Source organism: Giraffa tippelskirchi, chromosome 3, assembly GCF_054371585.1.
Source record: "Giraffa tippelskirchi isolate mGirTip1 chromosome 3, T2T-mGirTip1v1.2.pri, whole genome shotgun sequence".
Taxonomy (NCBI): domain Eukaryota; kingdom Metazoa; phylum Chordata; class Mammalia; order Artiodactyla; family Giraffidae; genus Giraffa; species Giraffa tippelskirchi.
Genome location: NC_137277.1, coordinates 181,947,905 through 181,971,187, shown reverse-complemented (window position 1 = coordinate 181,971,187; position 23,283 = coordinate 181,947,905). Strand labels below are relative to the sequence as shown.

General features: G+C 46.3%; 2 protein-coding genes across 17 annotated transcripts in view; one reads left to right on the top strand and one right to left on the bottom strand.

The window, feature by feature from the left end:
* Positions 1-147: 147 nt before the first annotated feature.
* On the top strand, positions 148-15,305 carry XKR8 (XK related 8). The gene is made up of 3 exons (XM_081586271.1): positions 148-497; positions 11,157-11,353; positions 13,736-15,305. Exons 1-3 carry the CDS (start codon positions 205-207, stop codon positions 14,443-14,445), a joined length of 1,200 nt encoding a protein of 399 aa, XP_081442397.1. The 5' UTR covers positions 148-204; the 3' UTR covers positions 14,446-15,305.
* A 2,481-nt stretch (positions 15,306-17,786) lies between these two features.
* EYA3 (EYA transcriptional coactivator and phosphatase 3) overlaps positions 17,787-23,283 on the bottom strand; it is an 87,614-nt gene continuing 82,117 nt past the window's right edge. For all 16 annotated transcript variants that reach the window (XM_081586246.1, XM_081586251.1, XM_081586257.1 and 13 more), the window contains one exon: positions 17,787-21,485. In XM_081586246.1, the coding sequence (XP_081442372.1) occupies positions 21,405-21,485 (81 nt within the window). In that variant the 3' untranslated portion in view covers positions 17,787-21,404. The remainder of the gene's footprint in view (positions 21,486-23,283) is intronic.

Genomic DNA, 23,283 nt, shown 5'->3' with positions numbered 1-23,283 from the left:
GTGCCCCAACCGCGGGGTCTGAGGGCCTCGCTCCTCCCCGGACGGGGCGGGACGGGGAAGTCCCGCCCAGCGGTCCGGTCCTGGGCTGCCCGGAGGGCTGTGCACGCCTCCTTCCTGTCACTGCGCCTCCGGGACGGGTGCGACCCTGGGCCAGGAGGGCGGGCCTGAGCCCAGACGAGAGGAAGGGGGAGAGGCTCGCGGGTCATGCCCTGGTCGCCCCGCGCCGTGCTTTTAAGGGACCTAGTCCTTGGAATATTGGGCACCCTCGCCTTCCTGATAGACCTGGGCGCCGATTTGTGGGCCGCGAGCCAGTATGTGCTCAGCGGTCGCTACCTGTGGGCCGCGCTGGTGCTGGCGCTGTTGGGCCTGGCCTCGGTCGCGCTGCAGCTCTTCAGCTGGGTCTGGCTGCGCTCCGACCCCTCCAGCCCGCTCGCGCCGAAGCCCTCTGGCCGGTACCTGGCGCTGTTGCATCTCCTCCAGCTGGGTTACCTGTACAGGTGAGCGCCCCGCCCCTGGGGGGAGAGAGGGGGGAACGGAGGTCACGTCACCTCCTGCTGCAGGGCTGACTCCGGGACCCGGTGGGGCGGAGAGGAGAGGACTGCGACCCGGGAGAGGAAACTAAGCCCCTCCTAGTTTAGAGGGCGCCTCTCCCACCAGGTGAACTCCTGGCCCCCGATGAGGGAAAAATCCGGCCGACGGCTCTCAGAGCTCATCACTCGACCTTCCTGGCACAAGTGAAGAAACGGGTGCCCAGAGAGGAAATTGACTTGGAGTCAGGCCCTTTGGGATCCAATCCTGGCTTTACCACCTGTGGCCTCCTTCCAGGCTTTTTCTGAGCCTCAGTTTCCTCCTCTGTTAAAAGGAGGTTGTCATCCGGAGGTGGGTGTCGCGGGCAAACCCCGCTGTGAAGGGCGCAGCGCCTGGCCGGGCGGACTCTGTTGTACTGGCAACGGGACCCCGCAGTTCTTTTTAGCTGTGGGCGGAGCCGTGAGCAAGTCACTTGACCCCCCTCCAGATCTCCGCTTAACTCAGTGTTCCAGAGACCCCCGGTGAAAGGATTAAATGGAATGAGACCTGTGAATTGCCCCCGCGCAGGGTGAGCGGCAGCATCAGCTCGCTTCATGATCAGCTAGCTGGGTCACCTTGCAGTCTGAGCAGCCCTGACCCCCAGAGCGGCGCTTGGTCCCTCACGGCCAGGGCCCTTCGCCTGATCTTCCCCAGCTGCCTTCTCCATGAGCACTTGCTCCCCACCCCACCCCCTCACCCCCAGGACCAAGCAAGAGGGCAGAGATGGGGTCTGACTCATGCACGTTCCTGGAGCCAGACAGGGCTGGGTGCGGGGGCTGCAGGGGTGGGGGGAGCCTGCAAAATCTGTGTGGGCTGTGCTTCTTTTCAGAAGTGGCAGGACCATCTGGAGATGGGGAAAGTGAAATGAAGGGGTCAGAGTCATGCGACAAAGTCAGGACACCATGTGATCTGGGTTGGGATGGGCTGGACTGAGCCAGGACCCACTCTGGAATCCATGTTTACAGATTCTTTCCAGATCTTGCCTTGAGTCTCCAGGAGTGGGCGAGAGAAGCTTTGAATGTTGCAGTTTCGCCTGAGGGACTGACCAGGCATCAATAACACCCTGGATGAACACTAAGGGGCACAGATGTTAGAGTCCTGGCAGCTGCAACGAGCCCTGAATCGATAACTGCATCGTGTATCTTCTATTTTTGCTGAGCATGAGTCAGACACACTGTATTGAACTTTGCTTGAGAAAACAGGGTCTCTGTTCCAGCCTGTGACTAGGCCGAGGCCTCTGCCAGGGCACTGGGGAACAACCTCCAACCTGGGCATGCCTGTCTGTTCTCTTAGCATGTTGTCAAGACCATCCAGGGGAAGTGAGGGTAAATGTCTAGAGAATGAATTCGAAATCAGTGAGTGGGCTCACCTCCCAAGAGCCAACTGAGATCAGTTCTGGGCAGGGGAGATCCTGATGCATCCTCCACTCTTCCCTCAGGCCAACGGGTCCCTCAGGTCTGTCTGTCCAACCTTTGGACCCTCTCTCTCTTTTAAAAAATTTTTGTTTTTGACTGTGCTGGGCCTTCCTTGCTGTGTGGGTTTTCTCTAGTTGCAGTGAGCAGGGGCTGGTCTTTGTTGCGGTGCACAGTCTTCTTATTGCGGTGGCTTCTCTTTTGTTGTGGAGCACGGGCTCTAGGCAAACAGGCTTCAGTAGTTGCAGGGCATGGGCTTAGTTGCCCCAAGGCATGTGGCATCTTCCTTGGGTCCAGGGATCGAACCTGTATCCCCTGCATTGGCAGGAGGATTCTTAGCCACTGGACCGCTAGGGAAGACCTCTCTGGACCCTCTTTTTTTTAATTTTTATTTATTTATTTTATTAATTTATTTATTTTAGTTGGGGGCTAATTACTTTACAGTATTGTAGTGGTGTTTGCCATACATTGACATGAATCAGCCATGGGTTTACCTGTGTTCCCCATCCTGAACCCCCCTCCCACCTCCCTCCCCATCCCATCCCTCTGGGTCATCCCATTGCCCCAGCCCTGAGCATTTGTCTCATGCATTGAACTTGGAATGGTGTTCTGTTTCACATATGATAATATACATATTTCAATGCTATTCTCTCAGATCGTCCCACCCTCACCTTCTCCCACAGAGTCCATAAGACTGTTCTATGCATCTGTGTCTTTTTTTCTGTCTCGCATATAGCATTATCGTTATCATCTTTCTTTCTTTTTTTTAAAATAAGTTTATTTCCTATTTTTTAACTTTACAATATTGTATTTGTTTTGCCATACATTGCCATGAATCCATTGTGGTGTACATGTTTTCCCCTTCCAGAAACCCCCTCCCACCTCCCTCCTCTTCCCATCCCTCCGGATCATCCCTGTGCACCAGCCCCAAGCACCCTGTATCATGTGTTGAACCTGGACTGGCAATTCGTTTCACATATGATAATTTCAATGCTTCAGTGCCATTCTCCCATATCATCCTGTCCCACCCTCTCCCATAGAGTCCATAATACTGTTCTATTTATCTGTGTCTCTCTTGATGTCTCGCATACAGGGTTATCTTTACCAATTGACTAAATACCATACATATGTGTTAGTATACTGTATTGGTGTTTTTCTTTCTGGCTTACTTCACTCTGTATAATAGGCTCCAGTTTCATCCACCTCATTAGAACTGATTCGAATGTATTCTTTTCAATGGCTGAGTAATATTCCATTGTGTATATGTACCACAGCTTCCTTATCCATTCATCTGCTGATGGGCATCTAGGTTGCTTCCATGTCCTGGCTATTATAAACAGTGCTGCGATGAACATTGGGGTACACGTGTCTCTTTCAATTCTGGTTTCCTCAGTGTGCATGCCCAGCAATGGGATTGCTGGGTCATATGGCAGTTCTATTTCCAGTTTTTTAAGGAATCTCCACACTGTTCTCCATAGTGGCTGTACTAGTTTGCATTCCCACCAACAGTGTAAGAGGGTTTCCTTTTCTCCACACCCTCTCCAGCATTCATTGCTTGTAGTCTTCTGGATAGCAGCCATTCTGATGGGCGTGAAATGGTACCTCATTGTGGTTTTGATTTGCATTTCTCTGATAATGAGTGATGTTGAGCATCTTTTCGTGTGTTTGTTAGCCATCTGTATGTCTTCTGTGGAGAAGTGTCTGTTTAGTTCTTTGGCCCATTTTTTGATTGGGTCGTTTATTTTTCTGGAATTGAGCTGCAGGAGTTGCTTGTATATTTTTGAGATTAATTGTTTGTTGCTTCGTTTGCTATTATTTTCTCCCATTCTGAAGGCTGTCTTTTCACCTTGCTTATAGTTTCCTTTGTTGTGCAAAAGCTTTTAATTTTAATTAGGTCCCATTTGTTTATTTTTGCTTTTATTTCCAATATTCTGGGAGGTGGGTCATGGAGGATCCTGCTGTGGTTTATGTCGAAGAGTGTTTTGCCTATGTTTTCCTCTAGGAGTTTTATAGTTTCTGGTCGTATGTTTAGATCTTTAATCCATTTTGGGTTTATTTTTGTGTATGGTGTTAGAAAGTGTTCTAGTTTCATTCTTTTACTAGTGGTTGACCAGTTTTCCCAGCACCACTTGTTAAAGAGATTGTCTTTTCTCCATTGTATATTCCTGCCTCCTTTGTTGAAGATAAGGTGTCCATAGGTGTGTGGATTTATCTCTGGGCTTTCTATTTTGTTCCATTGATCTATATTTCTGTCTTTGTGCCAGTACCATACTGTCTTGATGACTGGCTTTGTAGTAGAGCCTGAAGTCAGGCAGATTGATTCCTCCAGTTCCATTCTTCTTTCTCAAGATTGCTTTGGCTATTCAAGGTTTTTTTATATTTCCATACAAATTGTGAAATTATTTGTTCAGGTTCTGTAAAAAATACTATTGGTAGCTTGATAGGGATTGCATTGAATCTATAGATTGCTTTGGGTAGTATACTCATTTTCACTATATTAATTCTTCCAATCCACGAACACGTATATTTCTCCATCTATTTGTGTCCTCTTTGATTTCTTTCATCAGTGTTTTATAGTTTTCTATATATGAGTCTTTTGTTTCTTTAGGTAGATATATTCCTAAGTATTTTATTCTTTTCATTGCGATGGTGAATGGAATTGTTTCCTTAATTTCTCTTTCTGTTTTCTCGTTGTTGGTGTATAGGAATGCAAGGGATTTCTGTGTGTTAATTTTATATCCTGCAACTTTACTATATTCGTTGATTAGCTCTAGTAATTTTCTGGTGGAGTCTTGAGGGTTTTCTATGTAGAGGATCATGTCATCTGCAAACAGTGAGAGTTTTACTTCTTCTTTTCCAATCTGGATTCCTTTTATTTCTTTTTCTGCTCGGATTGCTGTGGCCAAAACTTCCAAAACTATGCTGAATAGTAGTGGTGAGAGTGGGCACCCTTGCCTTGTTCCTGACATTAGGGGAAATGCTTTCAATTTTTCACATTGAGGATAATGTTTGCTGTGGATTTGTCATATATAGCTTTTATTATGTTGAGGTATGTTCCTTCTATTCCTGCTTTCTGGAGGGTTTTTATCATAAACGGATGTTGAATTTTGTCAAAGGCTTTTTCTGCATCTATTGAGATAATCATATGATTTTTATCTTTCAATTTGTTAATGTGGTGTATTACATTGATTGATTTGCGGATATTAAAGAATCCTTGCATTCCTGGGATAAAGCCCACTTGGTCATGATGTATGATCTTTTTAATATGTTGTTGGATTCTGTTTGCTAGAATTTTATTAAGGATTTTTGCATCTATGTTCATCAGTGATATTGGCCTGTAGTTCTCTTTTTTTTGTGGCATCTTTGTGTTTTTGGAATTAGGGTGATGGTGGCCTCACAGAATGAGTTTGGAAGTTTACTTTCTTCTGCAATTTTCTGGAAGAGTTCGAGTAAGATAGTGTTAGTTCTTCTCTAAATTTTTGGTAGAATTCAGCTGTGAAGCCATCTGGTCCTGGGCTTTTGTTTGCTGGAAGATTTCTGATTACAGTTTCGATTTCCATGCTTGTGATGGGTCTGTTAAGATCTTCTGTTTCTTCCTGGTTCAGTTTTGGAAAGTTATACTTTTCTAAGAATTTGTCCATTTCTTCCAAGTTGTCCATTTTATTGGCATATAGCTGTTGGTAGTAGTCTCTTATGACACTTTGTATTTCTGTGTAGTCTGTTGTGATCTCTCCATTTTCATTTCTAATTTTGTTGATTTGATTCTTCTCCCTTTGTTTCTTGATAAGTCTGGCTAATGGTTTGTCAATTTTGTTTATCTTCTCAAAAAACCAACTTTTAGTTTTGTTGATTTTTGCTATGGTCTCTTTTGTTTCTTTTGAATTTATTTTTGCCCTAATTTTTAAGATTTCTTTCCTTCTACTAACGCTGGGGTTCTTCATTTCTTCCTTCTCTAGTTGCTTTAGGTGTAGAGTTAGGTTATTTGTTTGATTTTTTTCTTGTTTCTTGAGATACGCCTGTATTGCTATGAACCTTCCCCTTAGCACTGCTTTTACAGTGTCCCATAGGTTTTGGGTTGTTGTGTTTTCATATTCATTAGTTTCTATGCATATTTTGATTTCTTTTTTGATTTCTTCTGTGATTTGTTGGTTATTCAGAAGTGTGTTGTTTAGCCTCCATATGTTGGAATTTTTAATAGTTTTTTTTCCTGTAATTGAGATCTAATCTTACTGCATTGTGGTCAGAGATGATTTGAATGATTTCAATTATTTTGAAATTACCAAGGCTAGATTTATGGCCCAGGATGTGATCTATCCTGGAGAAGGTTCTGTGTGCACTTGAGAAAAAGGTGAAATTGATTGTTTTGGGGTGAAATGTCCTGTAGATGTCAATTAAATCTAGCTGGTCTATTGTATCATTTAAAGTTTGTGTTTTCTTGTTAATTTTCTGTTTAGTTGATCTATCCATAGGTGTGAGTAGAGTATTTAAGTCTCTCCCTATTATTGTGTTATTGTTAATTTCCCCTTTCATACTTGTTAGCATTTGCCTTACATATTGTGGTGCTCCTATGTTGGGTGTATATATATTTATAATTGTTATATCTTCTTCTTGGATTGATCCTTTGATCATTATGTAGTGTCCTTCTTTGTCTCTTTTCACAGCCTTTATTTTAAAGTCTATTTTATCTGAAATGAGTATTGTGACTCCTGCTTTCTTTTGGTCTCCATTTGCATGAAATATTTTTTCCATCCTTTCACTTTCAGTCTGTATGTGTCCCTTGTTTTGAGGTGGGTCTCTTATAGACAGCATATATAGGGGTCTTGTTTTTGTATCCATTCAGCCAGTCTTTGTCTTTTGGTTGGAGCATTCAACCCATTACATTTAAGGTAATTATTGATAAGTATGGTCCTGTTGCCATTTACTTTGTTGTTTTGAGTTCGTGTTTATACACCCTTTCTGTGTTTCCTGTCTAGAGAAGATCCTTTAGCATTTGTTGAAGAGCTGGTTTGGTGGTGCTGAATTCTCTCAGCTTTTGCTTGTCTGTAAAGCTTTTGAATTCTCCTTCATATCTGAATGAGATCCTTGCTGGGTACAGTAGTCTGAGTTGTAGGTTATTCTCTTTCATTACATTAAGTATGTCCTGCCATTCCCTTCTGGCCTGAAGAATTTCTGTTGAAAGATCAGCTGTTATCCTTATGGGGATCCCCTTGTGTGTTATTTGTTGTTTTTCCCTTGCTGCTTCTAATATTTGTTCTTTGTGTTTGATCTTTGTTAATTTGATTAATATGTGTCTTGGGGTGTTTCGCCTTGGGTTTATCCTGTTTGGGACTCTCTGGGTTTCTTGGACTTGTGTGGCTGTTTCCTTCCCCATTTTAGGGAAATTTTCAACTATTATCTCCTCGAGTATTTTTTTCATGACCTTTCCTTTTATCTTCTTCTTCTGGGACTCCTATGATTCGAATGTTGGGGCGTTTCGTATTGTCCCAGAGGTCCTTGAGGTTTTCCTCATTTCTTTTGATTCTTTTTTCTTTTTTCCTCTCTGCTTCGTTTATTTCCACCATTCTATCTTCTACTTCACTTATCCTATCTTCTGCCTCCGTTATTCTACTGTTGGTTCCCTCCAGAGTGTTTTTGATCTCATTTATTGTATTATTCATTATATATTGACTGTTTTTTTTATTTCTTCTAGGTCCTTGTTAAACATTTCTTGCATCTTCTCAATCCTTGTCTCCAGGCTATTTATCTGTAACTCCATTTTGTTTTCAAGATTTTGGATCATTTTTATTATCATTATTCTAAATTCTTTTTCAGGTAGATTCCCTATCTCCTCCTCTTTTGTTTGGTTTGGTGGGCATTTATCATTTTCCTTTACTTGCTGAGTGTTTCTCTGCCTTTTCATCTTGTTTAGATTGCTGTGTTTGGGGTGGCCTTTCTGTATTCTGGTAGTTTGAAGTTCCTCTTTATTGTGGAGGTTCCTCCCTGTGGGTGGGGTTGGACAATTGGCTTGTCAAGGTTTCCTGGTTAGGGAAGCTTGTGTTGGTGTTCTGGTGGGTGGAGCTGGATTTCTTCTCTCTGGAGTGCAATGGAGTGTCCAGTAGTGAGTTTTGAGATGTCTATGGGTTTGGTGTGACTTTGGGCAGCCTGTATATTGATGCTCAGGGCTATGTTCCTGCATTGCTGGAGAATTTGCGTGGTATGTTTTGCTCTGGAACTTATTGGTTCTTGGGTGGAGCTTGGTTTCAGTGTAGATATGGAGGCTTTTGGATTGTCTCTTATTAATTAATGTTCCCTGGAGTCAAGAGTTCTCTGGTGTTCTCAGGTTTTGGGCTTAAGCATCCTGCCTCTGGTTTTCTGACTTATTCTTGCAGTAGCCTCAAGACTTCTCCATCCATACAGCACTGATAATAAAACTTCTAGGTTACTGGTGAAAACATTCTCCACAGTGAGGGATACCCAGAGAGGTTCACCGAGTTACATGGAGAGGTGAAGAGGGAGGAGGGAGATAGAGGTGATCAGGGGGAGAAGTTCAGTTCAGAGGGGAACTCAAATGTGGAGAGAGCAATCTAGCCAGTAAACACTTCCCTATGTGCTCTCCACAGTCTGGAACCCTCAGAGAGGTTCACGGAGTTACATAGAGAGGAGGGAGGAAGGAGATAGAGGTGAGCATGAGGAGAAAGGGGGAAATCAAGAGGAGAGAGAGAGATCTGGGCAGTACTCTGTTCCCTAAGTGTTCTCTGGTGCCCAGAACACCCACAGAGATTCACAGAATTGGGTTGAGAAGAGAAGGAAGAGGGGGGAGATAAAAGTGCCCTGGGGGAGAAGAAAGAGAGTCAAAAGGGGGAGAGAGTAATCAAGCCAGTAATCACACTCCTGAGTAAAAATGGGTACTAAAGATTGGGTTCTTAAATGTACAAAATTGATATCAAATACTATAAAACAAAGATTAAAAATCTAGAGTAGAGGTTAGACTCTTAAAAAATACAATATTAAAAAAAACAAAATCACAAAAAGTATAAGATATATATATGCAGTTTGCTTTAAAAATAGAGTCTTTTTTTTTTGCGAGGTAATAGTGGGTTATAAAAATGAAAATTAAAGGTGTAATAGAGGACTTAAAGAAAAAAGAAAAAAAATTTTTTTAAATGAAAAAAAATGATCATAGTAAAAATATATCCAGGACTTTCTCTGGAGCTGTTACGGGCAGTGTGGGGTAAGTTCAGTTTCAGATAGTTACCTGTTCCTGCTTATACTTTTCAAGATCTATAGGCCCCTTTCAATGTAGTTAGTGTTAACTACAAGGATTTTAATCTGTTGCACCTGTCACTTCCAAAGAGGTTCCCTCTGTTTATTTGGCTTCTGTTTGCAGGTCTCTTCAGTGTCTAATTTCTGCCCTGACACAAAGGGGCAGAGGTGGTCTCTTTAGGTTCCCTTGTTCAGCCGTGCTATGGGGAGGGAGGAACACTGCAAACTAATGTCACTGGCGTGTGTATGGAGAACTCACAGTGTCTCGGCTGCACTGGGTTTGCTCCTGCTCAAGGTGTGTGTGCTTTCCCAGCCTACCCTGCTCAGGCTTCAGGTTCTTCTGCCAGGGAGCGGGCCCTGAGATGCGTGCATTTCCCAGGTCTAAGCCGCTCAGGTTCAGGTTCTCTGGTACTCCACAAAAGCACAGACTCGGTTGGGCCCGTGGTTTATGCTGATCCCTGGTCAGAGCAGCTCAGACAGCCAGGTGTTTGGCAAGTGCACTGTTGGGGCGGTGCGACTTATCACCTCCCTGGTCCCAGCCTCGGTTTCTGGGTGCGCCCGGCTCTGGTGTGCCTTGTGTCAGTTCTGGGTAACTGGCCTCTGTCTGCGACCCTCCCGGCAGATGTCAACCATCTGGAATCTCAAGAAGTCTTTGCTCTCTGGGGCCGAGTTTGCCCCTTTCTGGCTCTGGCTGGCCCCGCTTGCCTGCTGCACCCGGCGGGGGATGGGGAAGTCCGCAACCGGCTAGCTCTTCTCTGGTATTGCTCAGTCCTTTGTTCTGTGAGCGGGCCGGCAGTGCCTTAGGTTTGGGCTTTTCGTGGGATAGTTCTCTCTCTGGTTATCCCACAGTTTAAGTTGCTATCTCACCTTAGCTCCCTCAGATTGCCCTCAGGGCATTTGGGCCCGGTCCTTACCCTAAGCAGTGCTGCCCGCTCCTCTCCATTCAGCCCCCACTTGCTGGTGGCGGATGCGAGCCTCTGGGGTACTTCTCTGCTGGGAGTTGTCTTTAGGCACGTAATCTGTGGGTTTTATTTATTTATTTTTCCTCCTGGTTATGTTGCCCTCTGAGATTCGAAAACTTCCCCCAAACCCGCTGGTGAGAGGGTTTCCTGATGTTTGGAAACTTCTCCTCTTTTACTACTCCCTCCCCGGGATGGGTCTCCGTCCCTAACTCTTTTGTCTCTCTTTTTATCTTTTATATTTTGTCCTATCTCCTTTTGAAGACAATGGGCTGCTTTTCTGGATGCCTGATGTCCTCTGCCAGCGTTCAGAAGTTGTTTTGTGAAGTTTGCTCAGCGTTCAGCTGTTCTTTTGATGAATTTGTGGGGGAGAGAGTGGTCTCCTCGTCCTATTCCTCTGCCATCTTAGCTAATCCCCCTCTGGACCCTCTTAACTCTGCCCCCTCTCTGCTCCCATCACTCTGGGCAGGCCTCTCCAATGGATCCCTGGGTGCTCTTTCTGTAGCACAGTAGGACCTGTCTTGTCTGTGCTCAGAAACTCTCCATGGCTCCCCTTCCTGACAGGTTCCTAAGAAATTCTTAGGCTTGCTGAAATTTGAGAAGGGTCACTTTAGGGACTTTCATAGTACATCTTTCAAATTCAGACAGCCTGGAGTCCAAATCCTGTTTCCACTGCTCATTCACTCTTTGGTCCTGTTTCCCCATCTGTAAAACAAGGATGTTGTAAAGGAGGAAATGGGACAAGGTTTGTGATGAGCTTGGAATGGTGGCTACTGCAGGAGCAGGAGCAGTAATCTATCCCCATTTCACAGATAAAGAAACAAGTTCAGTGAGGTCAAGTCGCTTGCCCAAGGTCCCATCGCGCGTATGTGACAAGCCAGGATTGGAGCCCATCTGCATCTATTCAGTGGGGAGGGAAGGAAGAATGCCACTGGATGCTAACTGGGACCCTTGGGGCATCGCGTGTGCTGCCTAGGTGTGTGCAGGGGCTGCGGCAGGGGCTGCTGGTGTGGCGGCAGGAGGTCCCCTCCGATTTCGACCTGGCCTACGCCGACTTCCTCTCCCTGGACGTCAGCATGCTGCGACTCTTCGAGACCTTCCTGGAGACGACGCCGCAGCTCACCCTGGTGCTGGCCATCATACTGCAGAGTGGCAGCGCTGAGTACTACCAGTGTGAGTGTCGGGCCCAAGGCCACCCACTCCCCGCCCCACACCTTCACACCTTGGGAAAGTTGCCCACAAATGTCAGAAAGGTTTTCTCTTTTTCATAAAGGCTGTTTAGAAAATAGGAGGATGTCCTTTAGAGAGGCAGGTCAGGTTCAAATCCAAAGTCATCCTCTAGCCTTGAGTTTGGACAAAGAGGACTCTACCTCTCTGAGCTATTGTTCTCATCTGTAAAATGGACATAGTCGATGACCCTTCCTCATAAGGTGAATGAAAAGTTTTTAAGTGAAGTGATGCATAGATGGCCTGGTGCCTAATAAGTCTACAGTATAATTTTTACTAGTTTGAACATAACAGATAAAGTATGCTGGGTGCCTAATGTCTAATAAGGAATCTATTAATCAACAGAGAAATTATTGAGGCAGCTTTGTACACTGAAATCTCTATGGAGAACCTCTGTGCCTGTCCCTGTGTTAGGGACACCACAGTGAATAAGCAGACAGACACAGACCCTGGCCTGCCAGGACCACAGACTATAAAGCATGCAGTTACAGTAAAGCCAGTGGAGTGATCTGAAAAGGAATAAGGCAGGTAGCTTCATAAACCACAGGAGAGGTTTGTGCAATGAGCACCTTTGAAAGGGCTTTAGGGAAGTGAGTTGCCCAAGGTCACATGCCAGCTGGCAGCCAAGTTAGGACTTCAGCTCACATCTGATTCAGGGTCTCCGCTTTTCTGTCTCCACCCTCGCACCCCTGCTGCTGTACACAGCACAGCCTCCCGAGGAACCAGTCCCAGCTCTGCCACTGCTCACTGCAGGACTTAGAGTCTTTCCCTCTCTGGCCTCAGTTTCCACGGTCATACAAGTTGGGGAAAGGACCATCTTTCCCCATCTTCAAAGGTCCTTTCCGTTTGCTCATCTGGTTCTGCAATATTAGTTGGGGAAAAACAAAACAAAACAGTAGTAGCAGCTGTCACGATGGAGCCCCCACTGTTAGCATGGTGCAAAGGGCCCCTGCTGTTAGCATCATTGTTACATTTACAGCACCCTCTAGGTGGGTGCTGTATGTATCTCCATATTACCCCATTTTATGTTAGGGACTTGAGCACCCATGGATTTTGGGAACCAATCCCCTGTGGATTCTGAGGGATGGCTGTGTTTTTGTCTATTTGAAACCAGTGGTTATCCAGGACCAGGGCTAAGTGGAGACCATCTGCCCTTTGTGTATGGACTGGTGGGGATGGGAAACTGAGGGAAGAGACAGATTTTCCCAATATTTAGCAAACATTTCTTCAGCTGCTGCTGTATGCCAGCTACTAGGCTGCTGAGGGATCCCCGAGGGGCAGCATCGGTTTTCTACCCTGAAGGAGCTCAGAGATAAGGAAATAAGACTCCAGACAGAGGTGGTGTGTTATAGGACCTGGACGGTGGAGTTGGGTGGGATGGCGTCAGGATGGGTGACTCTAGGGGATATTCAAGCCAGAACTTGCAGAGTAAGGAGCAGTATGCCAGAGGAAACAGGGAGTGGGTCTCCCTGATAACCAAGGGCACAGCTTGTCAGGTCAGAGAATGTGGCACGTGGGGCAGCTGGAGGAACATCAGGCCTGCAGAGACCCTGAGTGTGGGGTAGTTAAGAGAGGCCACAGAGCTGATTCCATGCTGGGAGTGGGTTCCTGACCCACAGCAGGTTCCCAGAGAACATCTGTTGACCGAAAGAGGTAGGAAGGGGGCAGGGAGGAAGCTGTGTAGACATGCTTCCAGCCCTCCTTGGAGGGCCTGGTGCTTCTAGTCTAGGATGGGCAACCAGGAGGTGGGAGGCAGATGTCTTGGAAAATCAAAACCAGGGCCCAATCTGAGGTTGGAAGGGAGGGGAGTGGGGGCTGTTCCAGCCAAGTAGCAGGGACATCCCTTCTGGCCCCCAGGAGGTGGCTTCAGCTAGAGGCTTGTCGTCACCCTATGGGATTTCCTGCTTCCCTTTCTGAGGTTAAGAAAAGGGGAACTGGACTGCTGGGGTTCAGATTCAAGAAAGGCATGGGCTCTTCAAGGAAAGGAAGGGTTTCAGAATGTGCTCAGGGTAGAGCCAAGGCCCAGGGGGTACCCGATGCTGGGCAATGGGTGCTGATGAGAGTGTTAAGTCACACAGTCTCATCCTTGAGAAATCTAACAGGGGTAGCACTTGAAAATTCTGTGGTGAAGGACAGACTCCATATGGATGGGAGCTCCGGTAGGGTTGTGTGAACTTACTGTGCTCTGGCTGTACTTTTCCCTTCAACAAATTGGGAGCTCTAATACCCACCACAGCATGGCTACGACAAGGCCTCCGCAGTACCCACCACCTAGGGAGAGTGCCTGCAGGCTGCCCGCAGGGTGCACCTGTCTACTTTTTTTCACAGGGGTCAGCATCTGTACGTCCTTTGTGGGTATCTCGTGGGCGCTGCTGGACTACCACCGGGCCCTGCGCACCTGCCTCCCTTCCAAGCCTCTCCTGGGACTGGGCGCCTCCGTGATCTACTTCCTGTGGAACCTGCTGCTGCTGTGGCCCCGGGTGCTGGTTGTGGCCCTCTTCTCAGCCCTCTTCCCCCGCTATGTGGCCCTGCACTTCTTGGGCCTGTGGCTGGTGCTCCTCTTTTGGGTCTGGCTGCAGGGCACGGACTTTATGCCAGGTCCCCACTCTGAGTGGCTGTACCGGGCGACCGTGGCCACCATCCTATATTTCTCCTGGTTCAACGTGGCTGAGGGCCACACCCGAGGCCGTGCCACCATCCACCTGGTGTTCCTGCTGAACGACAGCCTTCTCCTGGTGGTGGCCTGGGCGACTCAGAGCACCTGGCTGCCCAGCGGGCGCCTGCTGCAGAGCCTGCTGCCCGCAGCCGGCATCTGCTTCCTTCTGGGGCTGGCTCTGCGACTGGCCTACTACTGCTGGCTGCACCCTAGCTGCCGCTGGGAGCCCGACCAGGTGGACGGGACCTGGGGTCTCTGCTCCCTTGAGGAGCGTCAGCTCCCGCAGAACAGACGCATGGCCCAGCTGGCTAAGAACTTTTTCCCCAAGGCAAGGGATGAAGCTGTTTTGCCATGGAAGGGAGAGGTGAATGGTGTCCTTTGACGCAGGGTCAGACCCAGCCAGGGAGACTCAAGGCCAGGTGGAATCAGTTGGTAGAATGAAGATAAGCTAGTAATGCTGCTATGGGCCTTGATTCACGCAATGAGCCCTTGATGCCTGATCTCTGCCAGGTACTGGAGACCAGAGTTGAGTTAAGACAGAGGCCCGCCATCAAGGAGGAGAACTAGATGAGAAGGCCTGGGCCCTGCTGGGTCAAGGGCCCCAGTTATGTATGAGACACTTTGAGAGGAAAGAAGAGACCCTCCACTGCATTCCTCCCCCACCCACATATGCCAAAGCATCCCAGTGTTGGTATTTCTACCTCCTTGGCTACCTCTAAAATAACTGGTGGAGGTGTTGTTTCACTCTTGGTTGCCCTGCCCGGGGCTGGAAGGCCCAAGAACCTCCAGGATGTATTATTTGGAATTCTTCCTCCCCTCTCCCCCTCCAGTCATTCATTTAGCAGACATTTACCAAAGGCCTTTTATGTGCCAGGAGCATTCTTCTGTTCTTGGCAGATCAGCTGCCATTCCAGTTTCAGCCCCTACCCTCTCCACCTTCCCCAGAGCAAGCTTTCATGCTAGAAGCCAGGGATGCCCAGCTGCCTGGAGTGCAGCTGGCCCAGCCTCTGCCCCCGCTCTCAAGGGGTGACCTTTCAGCCCAGTGCCTTGTGAACCTGTGGTCTGGGCCATGGCTTGGCCTGTTGAGTATTTTTTTATACTTCGGGCAGTGTTATTTTCTACCTCAGAGTCTGTGCAGGAGGAAGAGGTGTGTGTTTCTATGTCTCTGTGAGAGACACCTGTTATGTTGTTTTTGTTAAACAGTGTTATTAGATTATTATTAAAACCTCATGGTATCTTCCAGCCTAATTGTGTCATTGAATCTACTGCCAAGTTCAAAGCTGCCTGGAAAAAAGGGGTTAGGGACACATAATCCACTGCTCAAAGATGGTAAAGCTCCTGGGACCAGAGAAGAGGGCTGGCCAAGCTAAGAATTCTCCACCTTGTTTTCTGAGCATCAAGAGCTGGTGAGCCAGTGTGGGGATGACCGCTCAGAGATGAAGAAAGGCCTTTTTGCTGGGAGCTCAGTGGGACCATCTATATCCACAGGGGATGTGGATATGGGCTATGGTGTCAGGGAGGTGGAACTTCTTGCTGTTCTGGGAGGTCTGTGGTTTGGAGAAACAAGGAGCAGGAAAAGGGTGCTGGAGACAGAAGGAAAGGTTCATCACCACTGGGAGGGGACCCAGGAGAGTCTATTATTCATTCATCTGGTGGAGACACAATAAACAGAGTGTATCAGATAGTGTTAAGAGCTAAAAGAAAAATAAGGTAGGGGAAGTGTGTGTGTTAGGGGTAGGAGTTATTGATATAACTCTATGTAGAATGGCTGGGAAGGCCTCCCTGAGAAACTGATGAGCCCTAAAGGAGGTGAGGGTGGGAGCCATGCACATGTGCTTTATCCCAGACGCCAAGTCAGCAGTGCCTGGATGAAGGAGGGCTTGTAGCAATCATGTTGGCCTGGGGCCAAGGCTGACGGAGATGAGAGCTGGGAGCAGAGAGGCTCTGGGAAGATGATGCTGGTGCTTTTTACATACACAGAATGGTAGAAGCAGAAAGCATCTCCAGGATCACTTAGTTCAATGATTTCCAGACATCTGAATTTCATGAACCAGTAAAATGGCCAACGTGTTTGCCAAATTAACTTTAATAAAAAAGGGTAGCAAGGACTTCTCGGCGGTCCTGTGGCTGACTCCGTGCTCCCAAAGCAGAGGGCCTGGGTTCGATCTGTGGTCAGGGAACTAGATCCCACATGCCGCAACTAAGAGTTTACATGCTGCAATGAAAATCGAAGATCCCTCGTGCTGCAACGAAGACCCGGCACAGCCAGATAAATAAATAATAAAATACTATGTATGTGTTATGTATATATGTATATATATATAAAAGAGCAGTAAAAACTACCACCATCTATTACCTATATCGTCTAATGAAAGGATACGTAACTTCAAAAAAAGATCATTCTTTTAATTGAATATATTTAAACACACATACAAAAGCGAAATTATTTTTCTTCTCAATTCACAGGGATTATCAAGGGTTGAGACCTCAAGAGAGCAGGCTTGACCTTTAGAAATCCCTGGTCTTAGTGGCCAACCTAGCTGCAAACGTAAGAGGTTCTTAAGGAGTCCACTCAAAAGAATACTTGCTATCAATTATACTTCAGTAGAATAGAAATACTTACTACATTTACTTTTCTCTACTACTTCCTGTGATAGGTGGAAAAGACTAGGCTCAGGGGAAATCATCTTGGGTAAGCTCTCATCCACACAGACTCTCTTTAGATGAAACTGTCAAATGAGGGTAAAGGTCTGTAGCTTAAAAAGCTGTGGAATCAAGTGGTTTCATTTGTAAATAAGTACAGAATCAAGAATTTTAAAAAGATGACAGTGATATTACTTGCAATTAAAAATTTCTTTCGAAGATAGATTCTATTTTTTTTAAATGTTAAGAAACTTGTTTTTGCAAAATAAAGCTCTTGATTTGCTCATTTTAACTTGCCACTAGAAAGGTTCTTGAGAAATTACACCTTTTGGAAGAGGAGGAGATATTTTACTCTTTGGGCTCAAAAAGTAATTGATACTCTGATAACTGTACTTCTGACCAAAGAACAAGTTTGCTTCAACTACACAATGTGGCTCAAAATATGCACCTTCTGATCAAAAGATTTAATGCCCCAGCATACAAGGCAACCTCCTCTGGGGGAATTTATTTGGGGAAAAATATATCTTATAGTCTGAAATGGATGGTATTTGGAAGCTAGAACCCAATTCTAATCTTATTTGGAATAAAAGGCAAAAGGACTCGTTTTCCAGACCAATGAAAAGTCAGACTCAAATCTAAAAAAATGAAAAAGTAGCTGATGTAACATGAAAACAAGCCAATCAGTTTGATATCAATTTGTCGGCTTTATTGCTTTTGCATTTTAAGCTCAGCACAGCAAGGTATTGATTTCTTAGTAATTAAATTTCAGCACATTTGACAGCAAATGAAATCTCTTGGCATTCCAGCCCTAAACTTTGAAAAGCAATATTTTTAGAAACAATTAAGAGAGAGACTTTTCCTTGCAAATTATTTTTAAATACTTATTTTCTCATTTATCTGTACTGAATGGCTAGTTTTGTTTTTTTGGTGAATTAATGACTCAGTTATTGAAGCTATTGAGAGGGTGCCATCTTTCTAGTGAGCTCTGCATTTTTCTTTTTTTTGAAGTCCAACTTAGAAGCCTACTCAGCTAGGCAACTGGGCTGATCCTACTCAGAAAAGACACAGGAGCAAACCATATAGAAAATAAAAACTTTATTTTTTCAAGTTTATAAGATAGTTCCCATTACATATAACATTATGGTCAAGGACTCGACAGCCACAAATGCCCGCAGTCACATAAATATATCCAATCAATGCCTTTTCCTGATAAATGAAGCACCTGAAGTCCAGAGGGTCATGTTTCTAGTAGAAGTCGTCCTTAATGGGATGGCTCCCATCAGTGCATTAGGAACTAGCCAAGTAACCTTGCGTGTTAGAGCTGTCTGACTCGGGAGAGGAAGGGACAGGGCCTGCTGATCAGAGGTGGGCCAGAATTAGATGTTCTCTTGTGGTTATCTTAAGATATTTCAAAATCTAAGAATTTCGATTTGGCTTCTACAGCCTGAGTATTTGGGGAGTTTCAACTTTTGAATGAAAAGGGAAACCAATTTAGTGGTGAGAAACAGAAGCTTGGCTTAAGAGGGGGTCCTAATGCCCCCTTCTGCAGGAGCAAGGAGAGGAAGGCCCCAAGCTCACCACCCCGTGGCTTCAACCATCACTCCCCCAGGAAGAGGGAGTGTGTGGCTCCACCCCTCAACCCCTCTCCCCCCTTGGTTCAGTGGCACTGACACCCATTCAAGGTAGTGAACATTGAGAAGCTCCATATGCTGCAGCTGGAGTTGGCCCATCAGATTCTGCTTGGAGCTTTAACGCGAACAAGTTTGTGTAAACTGCGAACAAGCTGTGGCACAAAGTCTCCTGGGACATTAGCTTTGCTCCCCCCAGCTGCAGAGCAGAAGACAGAAATACCCCAAACCAAATAAAAGCCCCACTAGGCATCTAGATCTGGAGCAGGCATCCACTCTCCTGGCCACCACCTGCTGCCCCAGGGGCACCGGACAGGGTGATGCTAAGGCACAGTCAGTTTTACATTCGAAAGGAAAACCACCTCTTAGACCCAGGACATGGCTGACAATTCCAGATCCCTTACTAGAGATGGCCCAGCTCTCACCATGAAACGTGCAGACCCATCTTATAGAACCCACAGTGCCCAGCTGGGAAAAGGACTCATCGGGTGGGGACTCTTTCTAGTAAAGAGGACTTCCCCCTTGACGAAAAGGACCCATAGCATGCTTTGGACCTCAGCCTCTAAGAGCTTGCTGTGCTGCCCACTTGTTTTCCTCTCCGGATCTCTGTGTCGTGGAGGAGAAAAGCAGGTTCACTGAAGAGCACTGGGCTCCCTGGACAATTCACTTTGGCAAAGAGGAGCCAGGAAGCTCCCATTTTCTGTCTGACCTCTCTAACAACCAGAAAAGAGCAAAGACGGCACTGCCCAGGGAGTGTCCTCACCTCTCTTAGCCAGTTTCAAGTTCCTTTTGCAACGGCCTAACCTGTGCAGTCAGAGCAGGAGGGAAAAGGCCATCGAAAAAGGAGTCCCAAGTCATACTCTAGGAATAAAGAGCTCCCAGCAGGCAAGGAGAGGAAAGTGAGTGTGTGTGTGTGTGTGTGTGTGTGTGTGTGTGTACTTGTGTGCATGATGCGCAGACCGCTCTGCAGTCTCACCAGCCTGAAGCACAGCCCCAACCGGGTGGCCTATGTGCAGGGCAAGAAACCGACAGCTCTACTGCCAGGACAGAGGGCATGGAGGGGCCTGGAAGTAAAGATCCACCATGCACCCTAGAGCACGCTAAGATCAATTATCAAGCAAGACAGAGCAGCATCTGGGAAACTATGGTGAACTTGGACCAAGAAGGTCCGCCTCAGACTATATATCCTCCCCCGTCCAAAGGAAACAGGCCAAAGAGGCAGCTTGGTGATGAGCACTGATTTGAGCTCCTCTCCAAACACCTCTTCCCTACAACTGAGTTATGAAGCACTTTCTCAATCCGTTCTGAAGGAATGTATACACCAGCCTTTCTCTGGGTGATCTGGCATTAGAGGGAATCTGGCCCCTTTTGTGCTGGGAGCATCACCAAGTGGATATGCTGAACCTCTGAGTGTAAGCAGTGATGGCTGTGGTTGGTCAAAGACGCCGCCTGCTAAGGACCCAGACTGCATTTCTCTGAGGTGCTATAAAATCACCTCTCTCTGTGCAACCTGGGAGAGGCTGAACTTCCTCAGCTCTAAGGAAGTTTATGTGGCCTGAGCACGTGCCCAGGCTGCTCGTGGAGGGTGGGGCATCCACAAACACAGCTGGACTGAAAGTTGTGACTCATGCCTGGGCACCCACCCAACTTCCCAGAAGTCAGGTTGGGAGATGTTCCTGCATTTGGCCCACAGGTGAGTTTTCAGGCATGGCGTAGGGGATCTACAACTTCATTTAAATCAGGTGAGTCTTTGTGGCTTTCGAGTTTCTCATTTTAGAAAGGGACTTGAGAAGTGGTAAGCGGATCCCATGGGAAAACTGGGCTTTCATTACAGCCATCTCATCTTCAGTTTCAGGCCGAGATCTGGGTAAATACATGCCCAGAACACCACTCATAGGGCTTAAAGGATTCAGAGCATGAAGTCAAATCCCTTGGTAGTTTTGGCCAAAATGTGGTTATGAGCCTTTTCTCAGACTTGATTTGACTACTTGGGTCCAAAGCCTGGGGATTGGCCAGAGCTGTATGGGGGTGGATATGAGGTACAGAGGGTGGACGAGCCCAGCACTGATGACTAAGAAGGGAGAGGGCCGGTGGGGGTGGCCTCTGTTGGGGAAGGGCGCTTCTCTGCAGGAGGAAAAGGTGGAATCTTCCTGTTTCAAGGGCCAAAGAAGTGGAAATTCCTAAGAAGCCTTAGGTCTTCTCTCCAGTTTGTAGGTAAGCCCCCGTTAGCTTCAACTAAGAGTCAAGCTGAAGGCTTAAAATTTACTAAGAAGAGTTTCTAGGGTTGTGCCATTTGGTCAAAAAGGGAGAGGGATTGGGAAGGGGACTAAGGCTTCTAGGATGGGAAACAGCAAAGTCTAAAATTAATCAGCGTCCCAGGCCCCACAGTTCAGCCAACTGGGAGGTGGAAGAGTGGGAAGGAGCCCACCCTTGAGAGCAGACCACTGGAGCAGCTGAGGAGGTGCTACTGTCACAGAGAGGTATCTCAGATATTTCAGGTACGATTTTCCAAGGAAACTTGACACACCCCTTTCTTGCTAGAAAAAGAAAGGGGGAGGGGAATCTGCTTCAGAGAGACCAGACCCTTACCTATAAAAATAACATATACATTCACTGGGAGTATGTTCTACAGCTAAGGAGATTACAAAGACTGCAAGAGATGTTATTATAAAAGTCTGCTGCGTTTATCCTATCACCACAAGTTAATAGCAGTTCTCAATCTGGTCATGGATGCAGAGTGCTACTCTGCCCCAAGGATTTCCTTTTCTTTTTCTTCATTTTTTGAAACAAAATAAAACAAAACAAAAACCAGAAGAATTAAAAGCACTGTAGCTGCGGTGAGTCTATTGTTCTCTCAATCCAACTATCTCCCGCTCCTGTGCGAGGGTGAACACGGGGCTGCAGCTCATGCATAGCAAAAATCAGCTTCATCTCTTGCAGCTGTTGATTTTGATTGTGTTCTCGCCAGCATTCCATGGAGAAAGAGAGAGAGAGTTCCCAGTTGGTTCCGGTCTCCAGCTCCTTTCAGGAGTGAAAAGGAGCTCATGGGGAAGGCTCTTCATTCCAGTTTTTAGAGAAAATCAAGCTCCAAAGCCTGGTGGAGGGACACCAGGTCTCCGTGGTTCGTGATCCTCCAGAAGGGCATGTTGTGCTGGAAGGGGGAGAGGGGGTAACTGGTTAACCCAACTTCTGGGAGCTCATATTCATCCATACCCCTTCCTCCACAGACCTCTTCCCAAAGTACCTGGAACCCTCTCTACTGCTACCCACCATAAGATCATTATACTGATCAAATATGTATAGGGCCTTTGTATTTCCCATGTGCGTAGTGGTCAAGAATTCACTTGCCAATGCAGGAGACATGGGTTTGATCCCTGACTTGGGAGGATGCTCTGGAGTAGGAAATGGCAACACACTCCAGTATTCTTACCTGCAAAATTCCATGGACAGAGGAGTCTGGCAGGCTGCAGTCCATGGGTTGCAAAGAGTCAGACCTGAGTGAGTGACTGAGCATGCACACGCACGCACATAGGGACTCTGCATGCAACTTACATATGTGAGAGGTTTTAGTGAGGTTTCAGTGGTCACCCTGTGCTTTGAGAGATAATTGTTCTAGCTACTATGTAAAGCTTAGGATCAAGTAAGATGACCCACGTAAGAAATCAGTATTAATACAGCATTACATTTTCTTACAAATAGTCTATTTTCTATTAGGTTCAGAGCTGCAGGCCCAAATCGTGTTTATGACCAAGACGCAGAACACAAAGATCTAGGAAATAATAATCCCGCTATCTTAGGTGATCAGTCGTGTCCAGAATACCGTGTGCCATTCTGGAAGCCACATTTTAAAGAAAGGCTTTGAAAAACTTGAGTGTTGGAAAACATGTTCTATAAAGCTGATGGAGATTAGCTTTACTAATCATCTTGTTCAGACTGGTTGCAAGTTACCTGGAATGTTGAAAGTCACAAGAACACAATTCTTTTGGCATGGAGCTCAGTGCTTTTTCAAGCCTGCTGCTCACATATAATATTTAAAAGGTCTTTAATATACAGAAGAGGAGGGCTTCCCTGGTGTCCAGTGGCTAAGAATCCACCTTCCAATGCGATCCCTGGTGAGGGAACTAAGATCCCAAGTGCTGCAATTACTGAAGCCTGCGCCCTCTAGAGCCTGCACTCAGCAATTAAGAGAAGCCTGAGTATCGCGACCAGAGAGAAGCCCCTGCACACTTCAACAAAAATACCCACTGCAGCCAAAAAAGAAAAAGGAAAAAAAAGGAGGAAGAAGACTTGTGCTCAGCAGTACGAGATTAAGACCAGGATGCAAAGGAGAAATGTTAAGTTCAATGGAAGGAGGAACATTCTAAGAACCTGAATGACTCCACAGTGGAACAGGATACCTGAGAAGCAGTTTCCTCATCCTTAGCTATACTCAAGCAAGAACTTGACAGAAAGTCTTCCAGCAAAGAGTCTGCAGAAAAGATCCCTCACAGGGAGGAGACTGACCTGGATGGAGCTCTAAGACATTTTCCAATGGCTATAGTCTACGGCATCTACTTGGAGACACGAAATCTGATAATACTTGAGTTGTTATCTCCCTTACTCCCTTCTTCAGACAAGAAGAGCAGCACCTACGTCCACTAGTGACTTCCCCAGAGGGCAATAAGCACTTTAAAGTTTTGGAGATAACATATGAAACAAACAAACAAACCCTTGAAGAAAGTCCTTGAATAGCTACCTAAAGTGGCAAATGAAAACATAATTAGGTAATAACACCACTGACTACCAAACTCATAGTTCATTAACAGCTGCAGAAGGTTTGTGTGTTAACTAGATGGAAAAAACATCAGGGCAGATGGTTCTAGCTGGCAATCCAGCGCCTCCATGTCTAAGAAACTGCTGGAAGAAAACTGAGGTAGAGAGGGAAAGAACTTCTGTAGGTCCATTTGGCA

What these genes read in the sequence shown, in the direction of transcription:
- XKR8 (XM_081586271.1), top strand. Translation starts at nt 205, where the DNA reads ATGCCCTGGTCGCCCCGCGCCGTGCTTTTAAGGGACCTAGTCCTTGGA. An exon ending in CAGCTGGGTTACCTGTACAG is followed by an intron (nt 498 to 11,156) that starts GTGAGCGCCCCG and finishes TGTGCTGCCTAG; the next exon opens with GTGTGTGCAGGGGCTGCGGC. An exon ending in CAGCGCTGAGTACTACCAGT is followed by an intron (nt 11,354 to 13,735) that starts GTGAGTGTCGGG and finishes TTTTTTTCACAG; the next exon opens with GGGTCAGCATCTGTACGTCC.